The sequence below is a fragment of the Colobus angolensis genome, unplaced genomic scaffold, assembly GCF_000951035.1.
Source record: "Colobus angolensis palliatus isolate OR3802 unplaced genomic scaffold, Cang.pa_1.0 Scaffold10, whole genome shotgun sequence".
Taxonomy (NCBI): Eukaryota; Metazoa; Chordata; class Mammalia; order Primates; family Cercopithecidae; genus Colobus; species Colobus angolensis.
In genome coordinates this window covers 15,211,147-15,222,339 of record NW_012110919.1, presented here as the reverse complement: position 1 = coordinate 15,222,339, position 11,193 = coordinate 15,211,147, and the positions used below count along the sequence as shown (strand labels likewise).

Sequence of the window (11,193 nt, the reverse complement as noted above, 5' to 3'; positions counted from 1 at the left end):
TTTCTTTTTCTTTCTCTCTTTCTTTCTCTTTCTTTCCTTTCCTTTCCTTTCCTCTCTCTCTCCCTCTCTCTCTCCTTCCTTCTTCTTCTTTTCTTTTCCTTTTTCTTTCTTTCTCACAGTCTCCCTTTGTCGCCCAGACTGGAGTGCAGTGGCACAATCTCAGCTCACTGCAACCTCCACCTCCCAGGTTCAAGTAATTCTCCCGCCTCAGCCTTCTGAATAGCTGGGACTACAGGCATGCGCAATACTCGGCTAATTTTTGTATTTTTAGTAGATGGGATTTTGCCATATTGGCCAGGCTGGTCTCAAACTCCTGGACTCCAGTGATCCACCCTCCTTGGCCTCCCAAAGTGCTGGGATTACAGGCGTGAGCCACCACACCCGGCCTGCACCTCATCCTTGACCAAGGGTTGAATTAACTGAGAAGCAACTGTGTCATAATGGCTAAGAACATGTATTTATAATTACTACCGGCTCAAAAGAAGAATCACATAAATTCAACAAAATAAAAGCCACATACAGCAGACCCACAGCTAGTATCATACTAAATGGGGAAAAACTGAAAGCCTTTCCTCTTACATCTGGAACACGACAAGGACGGCTGCGTTTCACCATTGTTATTCAACATTGTACTTGGAAGCCCTAGCTAGAGCAATCAGACAAGCAAAAGAAATAAAGGGCATCCAAATAGGAAAGGAAGAACTCAAATTATCCGTGTTTGCAGATGATATGTTTTTGTTTTGTTTTATTTTGGAAGAAAGATCTTGCTCTATTACCCAGCGGTGTGATCTTGGCTCACTGCAACCTCCGCCTCGCAGGTTCGAGCAATTCTCATGCCTCAGCCTTCCAAATAGCTGGGATTACAGGCATGCACCACCCCACCCAGCTAATTTTTGTATATTTAGTAGAGATAGGGTTTCACCATATTGCCCAGGCTGACCTTGAATTCCTGGCCTCATGTGATCTGCCCACCTCAGCCTCCCAAAGTGCTGGGATTACAGGTGTGAGCCACTACACCTGGCCAATATAATCTTATATTTGGAAAATTCTAAAGACTCCAGCAAAAAACTGTTAGAACTGATATACAAATTCAGTAAAGATGCAAGACCTCTGAGCAACAATAGTGTTCCAGGTTAATTCTTTCTGTTTGTTTGTTTTTGTATTTGAGACAGGGTCTAGCTCTGTCACCTAGGCTGGAGTAATCTTGTCTCACTGCAGCCTCCGCCTCCCAGGCTCAAGCTATCCTCCTATCTTAGCCTCCTTAGTAGCTGGGAATACAGGTGCATGCCACCATACCCAGCTAATTGTGTGTGTGTGTTTGTGTGTGTGTGGAGACAGGGTGCCACTCTGTTGCCCAGGCTGGTCTCGAAACTCCTGAGCTCAAGTGATCCACATGCCTCGGCCTCCCAAAGTACTGTTATTACAGGCATAAGCTACCACACCTGGCCAGGTTAATTCTTTATATGCTCTCTGCTTATAGAAAGGTCTCAGACACCACTCCTCTGTGTCATGGAAGGAATCTACTCACACTACCATTCTAAACTTTGTCACGTGATTTCAGGTTCATCGGTTCAATGTTAATGTGTTTCCATTTCTATTTCAGTTAATCAGGTGCTGCTGTTCCTTCTGATTGTGACCCTCTGTGTGATTCTGTATAAGAAAGTTCATAAGGGGACTGTGTCCAAGAATGATGCAGGTGAGCGGACATGGAATTCATTGAGTTGGGATACCCAGGAATGTGGTTTGAATGTGTTCCTCTAGGTCCTTTCAATAGCTGGGTTCAGGGACAAGTGACAGCTTGGTCAACTCCCAAAGACCTGCTAGTAGAATATCCGCCCTAGAACACCTTTTCAGTTGAGACCTAGGATGGTCAGTGCTATTCAAACTTTAGCATGTGTGAGAGTTGCATGGAGAGCTTGTTAAAACACAGCACTGGGCCTGCGCACGAGGTGTAGGATCAGTAGGTATGGGGTGGGGCCTCAAGATTTGCATTTCCGATAAGCTCCTGGTTGAGGCTGATGCTGTGGGTTCTTGGACCACAGGGTGAGTGCACTGCTCCACACCCCATCTCTTTGGAGCTTCTAATGACTTTGCTTATGGAAACCGCCCTCTCTCTCCTCTCCCTGCTGGTTCATTCCCATCAGTGCAAGTCAGCCTCATAACTCGCAGCTTGAAAATGGCCCTTCATTGGCCCTGTGTTCTCTCCCAGCTGTACTGAGAGCTGTGTTTCTGCCCTCGGGGGTGAATTGCCTGAGATGGCACCTTTACAACTCCAATGCACACACAAAGTCAACCTCCATAAAAATCAAAAAGCACTGTTTATTACATTTTTAATTAATTAATTATTATTTTTTTTTTTTGAGACAGAATCTCACTCTGTTGCCCCAGCTGGAATACAGTGGCACAATAGCAGCTCACTGCAGCCTTGACCTCCAGGGCTCAAGCAATCCTCTGGCCTCAGCACCCCCAGGAAGTTGAGACTACAGGAGTGTGCCACCACATCCAGCTAATTTTTTGTATTTGTTGTAGAGATGGGTTTTGCCATGCTGCCCAGGCTGGTTTTGAACTCCTGGGCTCAAGCTGTCCTTCCACCTTGGCCTCCCAAAGTGCTGGGATTACAGGCATGAGCTACTGTGCCCAGCTGATTTACTTTTTATATCAATCAAACAAATATACACTTACGGGCTGGCAATGGTGGCTCACACTTGTAATCCAGCACTTTGGGAGGCTGAAGCAGGAGGATCACTTGAGTCCAGGTGCTTGAGACCAGCCCAGCCTAGGCAACAAAGCAAGACCCTGTCTGCATGCATACAAAAAATTACCTGGGCATGGTGGGGCATGCCTGTAGTCCCAGCTACTTGGGAGGCTGGAATGAGAGCATTACTTGAGCCTAGGAGGTCTAAGCAGCAGTGAGCCCTGATAGTGCCACTGCACTCCAGCTTGGATGACAGAGTGAGACTCTGAATATAGTTACTTGGTGTGTTACATACATTTATTCCACAGTTTGTTTTTTTTTTTCAGCCAGACACTTAGGGACTGGAAACACAGCAGTGAACAAAACAACATCCCTATTCCCAGGAAGCTGGCATTTCTTTCTGATTATATTTTGTAATTTAAAAATTCATTTAAAAATGATTAAAAACATGTATAATCTGATCTAAATGAACATAGAATCTGCAAAGAGAATGATTTTCACACAAAGACATATATATACAAAAGCTCTTAGGGCATCATTCATAGTAGCCCCAAACTGGAAACAATTCACATGTACATCAACTAGTGAGGAATGCAAAAAATGTAATTCATCCCACACAATGAAATACTTTTCAGCAGTAAAAAGGAACAAATGACTGATACAAGCTGCAATACGGATGAACCTGAAAAAAAAATTATGCTAAATAAAAGAAGTCAGACCCAAAAGACCATATATTGTATGAGTCCATCTGTATGAAATTTCTAGAAAGGGAAAATCTATGGAGACACAGAGCAGATCAGTGGTTGCCTAGAGCTGGGAGTGGGAATGGATTGACTGCAGACCAGCCAGCTCAATGGAACTTTCTAAAGCTGGATTGTGGTGATGGTTGTGCAATAAATTTACTAAACACCATTGAACTGTACACTTACAATGAGTAAATTGAAAAAAATCTGTATTCGTTTGCTTTGGCTACCATAACAAAATAGCACAGACTAGGTGGCTAGACCATAGACACGTATTTTCTCTGGTTTTGGAGGCTGGAAGTCCAGGATCAAGGTGCGAGCTGGTTTGGTTTCTCCTGAGGTCTCTCTCCTTGGCATGCAGATGGCCGCCTTCTTGCTGTGTCCTCACGTGGCCTTTTCTCTGTGCTGCACTCCTGGTTGTGACCCTCAGCGTGATTCTCCTCTTTTCCTCCTCTTATCAAGACACCAGTCTTACTGGGATAAGGCCTACCAAATGACTTCATTTTAACTTAATTGCCTCTTCAAAGGCTGTCTCCAAGTGCACTGACATCCTGAGATGCTGCGAGCTAAGATGTTAACAAATGGACTCTGGAGGACACAATTCAGTCCATAGCAGTATGTATACCTCAATAAGCTGTTCTAAAAGAGGGAGAGAGAAGGAAGTCACGTAAAGACAAATGTCGTCTGAACTTACTCCACTCTTCACGCTTCAATCCCTGCTCATAAACCAACACATTCGCTCAGCTAATCCCACCACAGACTCCCTTCCTCAGGGAAGGAAGTGGATAGGGTTTAAAACAGTTGTTAAAACAGCTCGAAAGAAATGCACATCCTGAGTAACTAATCAGACCTGTACAGAGAAACAAAGCATTTGGACCACATGAATGGATCCGTTATCACATGTTTATCCATTCCGTGTTACAATTTTTAAAAATCGATGTTATAAAATACCATTCAAACGAATGTAGTGTTGGCATGGAAGAATGCTTGTGGTATGTTAAGTGGGAAAAGGAAGTTGCAGAAGAGACTGAAAAATATGATTCCATTTTGGCTTTTAAATAATAAGTGTTTAAGGTATATATTCTTTTTTTTTTTTTTTTTTTTTTAGACAGAGTTTCACTCTTGTTGCCCAGGCTGGAGTGTAATGGTGCCATCCTCCGCCTCCAGGTTCAAGTGATTCTCCTGCCTCAGCCTCCCAAGTAGCTGGGATTACAGGTGTGCGCCACCATGCCTGGCTAATTTGGTATTTTTAGGAGAGATGGGGTTTCTCCATGTTGGTCAGTCTGGTCTCAAACACCTGACCTCAGATAATCTGCCCACATCAGCCTCCCAAACTGCTGGGATTGCGGGTGTGAGCCACCGCGCCTGGCCCAGGTATATATGCTTTAGTATTACCATGAAGAAGGGTTTAGGGGGCACACACCACACTGGTTGTGTTATATATTGTTATAAAGCAGAGGTCTACTTTCGGAGTGGGAGTGAGAGGTCTGCAGAAAACAGTCACAATTTACCAAATACTCTTCTCTTTGGGCTGAAATTTTTTCAATAATTGCATATTACTTTTTATAATTTAAAAAACATTAATTCAAAGAACTAGTGTTCTAAGTTAGTGTCCAGAGGTCCTGTGAAGTCCTATGTTCAAGTAAAACATGGCAGCATTCTCTGTAATATCTCCATTGTGACATTGCATGTAATCTCCCAATACTTTTCTTGTGATTAGTGTGCTGGTCACTCACAGCCGTCCCACTTGGGGAGAGGTAAGCTGATACACTTGGCTAAAACAGTCCTTATTGGAAATGAATTCTGAGTCATGGCGTTAGGAGAGCAGACATTTCCTTTCTTCTAGGAATAGGCGTGGCTTGATCAGAGCTGCTTATGGAATGGACGAAGGCAGTATCATTTCTATTCCATTTTGCCAGCATTGTGATGTTTACTATTTTTGTTAGGCACCAAATAGTTTCCCATAGCCAACCTTTTAATGCTTTGGCTCAGGCACCAGTTGGTACAATGAATCCGAATAGTGGAGCAGATAATTCCTAAAGAAACTGCAAGGATGGAGCATCGATGACGAAGGTACAGTTGATAAGCCTTTCCGCCACATTTCTCCAGTGTGCGTTTGTCCTTCTTTCTGTCCAGGGCAAACTTTTTGGCAGAGAGCAGCATTTTTGCCTTAGGTTAGTGCTCAGTTTTTCTACCTGGCAGAGGCCCCTAAGGAGCGTGGCAGTGTCACGTGTTGGCAGCAGAGCTGGACACTCAATATTTGACCTTCTTCTGGAGTGTCCCCTCTTTTATGAGGACACTTTCCTTTTACCTTGTGCTTCCCACTGTCTGATGAAGGCCTCTGCCTGACTCTGGCAGCCAGGCACAGCCCCAGCTTTTTGACCCTTCCCTCTTATTCCTCAAGGGCCCTGTTTTCTGAAGCTCATTCATCATTCCATTTAGTTCATTCCAGCAAACTTTCATTAAGCACTTCCAAAGTGCCAGACTCAGTGGGGATAGTATAATGAGCTTATAGTCTAGTGGAGGAGACAGACACATAAATAGATTCTTCCAGTGCATTGTGGCAAGTGCTCAAATAGAGATATCTAATATTCACTCATCTGTTCAGATTGTATTGAAGATCTACTATGTGCCAGGCACTAGGACAGCTGCAGAGGATACAGAGATGAACAAGATACCTGTCCTCACAGAGCTCCTAGTATAATAGGAGAAAGAGGGAAGACATGCAACCGAATAAATTCCAATGCAATTAATAAATTCAACCATAGGCAAGGCCACAGCATAGAGAAGACGTGTGTTAATTTGTGTAGGGAGCTGTTAAAAGCTTCCCAGAGGATCTGATGTTGATACTGCATTTGGAATGACTATGTAAGGGTTAGCCATGCAGAAAAGGATATTGAAAACATTCCAGGCATTGGGAACATCATGTGCAAAGGCACTAAGATAAGAGTAGTGTTCAGGGAACCATGAGGAGTTTGGTGTTGCTAAAATAGAAGGAGGTGAGGCTGGAGAAGTGAGCAGGGGCTAGATCATGAGGGGCCTTGTGTGCCAGGCGAAGAAATGTGGCTTTACCTTTTAGGAACCAATGAGGAACTTGCCAGCAGTGAAGAAACATAGAAAAATTCGCATTTTTGGCAGATCACTTCATGGGCAGCAGGTAACATGTCACGTGATACCTCCATAACATTATAACTTAGTCCAAAAGGAATAATCCTTAATAAACTTTCTTTTGGGTTTGTTTATGAAAATAACTCATGGTTTGTATTAGTCTGTTTTCATGCTGCTGATAAAGACATACCTAAGACTGAGGGAAAAAAGAGGTTTAACCGGACTTTCAGTTCCACATGACCGGGGAGGCCTCAGAATCACGTGGGAGGCAAAAGGCACTTCTTACATGGCAGCAGCAGAAGAAAATGAGAGATGCAGAAGTGGAAATCCCTGATAAAACCATGAGAGCTCATGAGATTTATTCACTACCATGAGAACAGTATGGGAGAAACCACCCCCATGATTCACATTATCTCCCACTGGGTCCCTCCCACAACATGTGGGAAATATGGGAGTACGATTCAAGATGAGATTTGGGTGGGGACACAGAGCCAAACGTATCATTCCGCCCCTGGTCCCTCAAAATCTCATGTCCTCACATTTCAAAACCAATCATGCCTTCCTAACAGTCCCCCAACCTCTGCTAGGGTAGTACAGAGGAAATGTGGGGTAAGAGCCCCCACACAGAGTCCCTACTGGGGCACTGCCTAGTGGAGCTGTGAGAAGAGGGCCACCATTTCAGCATTAACTCAAAACTTCACAATCCAAAGTCTCATCTGAGACAAGTTCCTTCTGCCTATGAGCCTGTAAAATCAAAAGCAAGCTGGTTACTTCCTCTTCCTAGATACAGTCAGGGTACAGGTATTTGGTAAATACGGCCGTTCCAAATGGGAAAAATTGGCCAAAACAAAGGGGTTACAGGCCCCATGCTTGTACAAAATCCAGCAGGGCAGTCAAATTTTAAAGCTCCAAAATGATCTCCTTTGGCTCTAGGTCTCACATCCAGGTCATGCTGATGCAAGAGGTGGGTTGCCATGGTCTTGGACAGCTCTACCCTGTGGCTTTGCAGGATACAGCCTCCCTCCCAGCTGCTCTCACAGGCTGGCATTGAGTGTCTGTAGCTTTTCCAGCAACAGTGCAAGCTGTCAGTGGATCTACCATTCTGGGATCTGGAGGATGGTGGCCCTCTTCTCACAGCTCCACTAGGCAGTGCCCCAGTAGGGACTCTGTGTGGGGGCTCTTACCCCACATTTCCTCTGTACTACCCTAGCAGAGGTTCTCCATGAGGCCCCCACCCCTGCAGCAAACTTCTGCCTGGGCATCCAGACGTTTCCATACATCTTCTGAAATGTAGGTGGAGGTTCCCAAACCCCATTTTTTTACTTCTGTGCACTCAGAGGCTCAACACCATGTGGAAGCTGCCAACGCTTGGGGCTTGCACCTTCTGAAGCCACAGCCCAAGTTCTATGTTGGTCCCTTTCAGCCATGGCTGGAGTGGCTGGGTCGCAGGGCACCAAGTCCCTAAGCTGCATACAGCACAGGACCCTGGGCCCAGCCCACAAAACCATTTTCTCCTAGGCCTCTGGGCCTGTGATGGGAGGGGCAGCTGTGAAGACCTCTGACATGCCCTGGAGACATTTTCCCCATTGTCTTGGGGATTAACATTTTCCTCCTTGTTACTTATGCAAATTTCTGCAGCCAGCTTGAATTTCTCCTTAAAAAATGTTTTTTGTTTTTTTTTTTTCTATCACATTGTCAGGCTGCAAATTTCCTGAACTTTTATGCTCTACTTCCTTTATAAAACTGGAATGCCTTTAACAGCATCCAAGCCACCTTTTGAATGCTTTGCTGCTTAGAAATTTCTTCCACCAGATATCCTAAATTCTCTCTCTCAAGTTCAAAGTTCCACAAATCTCTAGGGCATGGGCAGAATCCCCCTGGTCTCTTTGCTAAAACATAATAAAAGTCACCTTTGCTTCAGTTCCCAACAAGTTTCTCATCTACATCTGAGACCACCTCACCCTGGACCTTATTGTCCATGTCTCTAACTGGCTTTTGGTCAAAGCCATTCAACAAGTCTCTAGGAAGTTCCAAGCTTTCCTACATTTTCCTGTCTTCTTCTGACCCCTCCAAACTGTTACAACCTCTGTTTGTCACCCAGTTCCAAAGTTGCTTCCATATTTGTTGATATCTTTTCAGCAACGTCCCACTCTACAGGTACCAATTTACTGTATTAGTCCGTTTTCATGCTGCTGATAAAGACATACCTGAGACTGAGAAGAAAAAGAGTTTTAATAGGACTTACAGTGCCACATGACTGGAGAGGCCTAGGAATCATGGCAGGAGGTGAAAGGCACTTCTAACATGGCAGCAGCAAGAGAAAGTGAGAGATGCAAAAGCAGAAATCCCTGATAAAACTATCAGATCTCATAACACTTACTCACTACCATGAGAACAGTATGGGGAAAACCACCCCCATGATTCACATTATCTCCCACTTGGTCCCTCCCACAACATGTGGGAATTATGGGGGTACAATTCGAGATGAGATCTGGATACTTTATCATGGATACTTTAGTCGCTTTCGAAAGTATAAGAAATATAAATAAAATCAAAATCACTCCTAAGTCCATAAATAGACATAGGTCCATTTGCAAATATGTATGTATCAAATTGTGATCAAATACTAGAGAGATTTTTGTATTCTTTTCCTCCTTAACAGTGTTTTATGAGCATTCTCTCATGTCAGTATATATATTATGAAAACAAAATTATTCTAGTGGTGGAAATTTCAGATGCAGTAGCTAGCTGGTAGAAAAGATGTTGAAGGAGAAAGAGGAGGCCATTCAATGTGTCTTAAATTACACAAAACACAGTACCTGGTAGTTAGTTTCAAGAAATGTTTATTGAATGAAATATCAGCTAGAACTACCCTGGACCTCAGTGATAGAGGTTTTCCAAAAAGGATCTGGAAAGAGAAGGGGCAGGGGGAGAAAGGGGGTGGAGAGAGAGAGACACACACACACACACACACAGAGAGAGAGAGCTTTAAGTAAAAATCAGATGAGTACTTTATAGTGGATACTGGATACTCTACTTATGGATCATTATTCTTCTCCATGGCTGAAAGTTGTATTGTGACACTAAAGTATGATGTTACAGCTTTGGTATTTTATAGCATAGCCAGGCTCAAAAGAAAAATTATTTATCTTGTGCATTACTCATGCTCTTTCCTTTACCTCCTTCCTCTTGCTGTCAACGTTTGAGAAACTTGACTAGAGTGGGGATAGGAGAGGGAAAATCACGAGTATCTTATAGCAGTGTAGGCAAAGTAAATATTCTGATGCAGGGAAGAGCTGAGGACTGTTGGACAAATGAGGCTTTTCAGTTCTTTCTATGTTTTTTAACTGTGTGTGTGTTTTAGGCTAACCAATTGGCTCCTGTAAGATAGCTCCAAAATAATAGATTTTGTGTTATGATCAAAAGGGCTCGCTGTCTGATGTGCTAGAATCCAACACTATGACCCCGGGTTCTGAGAAAAGCAAAGCTTTTTCTTGTAAATCAACTGACAAGGAGACAGGAGCTTTTAAGGCAGTAATTTTATTAGAAAAGGCTCAGGGGTGGATTCTGGGATTAGTAGGTGATTGATGGAAGGGAAGAGGAGGTCTAAAAAGTCCTGGAGCATGCACAGTTATCTCCTCATGCTACCTCGTGGGTCTCATGTGCAAATCTGGGAGGAGTTAGTATGAAACACGGGGTGGAAATCCAAGCTGTGACATGAGCAAGCTTGTTCTGAAGAAACTTCAGTTGACCAGATTGGCTCCAACTGATTTCAGCCAGTTTCTTAATCTCAGAAGGAGAGAGAGTTTCATCATTTCAGCAATTTTTTTTGTTCTAATCTATCATTCTGCAAACTCAAGAATTTGTATTAGTCATTGGTTTCTTTAGCTCTTTGGGAGTATGGTTTCAATAGTGACATAAACAAAATAGAAGTTTATTTCTTCTCTCAAGTATAAGTCTGATGTATCAGTTCCACAATTATCCAGATCAAGATCCAGTCTATATTATAGTTTTGGCGACCTCAACAAGTAGCTTCCATCTTGTGGTGTCAGCTGGCTACTCTAACTCCTGCCGTCATATCAACAGTCCAGCCAATGGGAAAGGGGAAAGGCAATGGGGTAGGTGAGCATTCCTTTGAAGGGTAGACCCAGCAGTGGCACACATTACTAGCATCCCATTGGTCAGAACTTAATCATATAGAGCTGCACGGGAGTCTGGTAAACCAGTCTTTGTGGTTAGCTATGTGTCAGCTAAAATTCCAAAGTTCTTTTCTAAGGGAAGACAGAACGACTAGATATTGGAGAACAATCAGCAGCCTCTTCCACACTATGCCATCTTCCCCCAGGAGTGTGGAAGATGCATTAAACTGGCTCTACTGTGAAATTCTTTCATGTTCCAAGACACCAATTTTGATGTTTCCAGATGATGAATCCGAGACTCCTGAAGAACTGGAAGAAGAGATTCCTGTGGTGATTTGTGCTGCAGCAGGGAGGATGGGTGCCACTATGGCTGCCATTAATAGCATCTACAGCAACACTGACGCCAACATCTTGTTCTATGTAGTGGGACTCCGGAATACTCTGACTCGAATACGGTAAGTTGTGTCTTGCAGACTTTGGCACTTTCTGTTTCCTTTCCCTCCCTCCC

General features: G+C 43.7%; 1 protein-coding gene across 2 annotated transcripts in view; it reads left to right on the top strand.

Moving 5' to 3' along the window:
• The window catches only part of GLT8D2 (glycosyltransferase 8 domain containing 2), a 76,689-nt gene that overhangs the window by 50,422 nt on the left and 15,074 nt on the right, over positions 1-11,193 (top strand). For both annotated transcript variants that reach the window (XM_011935217.1, XM_011935212.1), the window contains 2 exons: positions 1,604-1,696; positions 10,969-11,140. In XM_011935217.1, the coding sequence (XP_011790607.1) occupies positions 1,604-1,696; positions 10,969-11,140 (265 nt within the window). The remainder of the gene's footprint in view (positions 1-1,603; positions 1,697-10,968; positions 11,141-11,193) is intronic.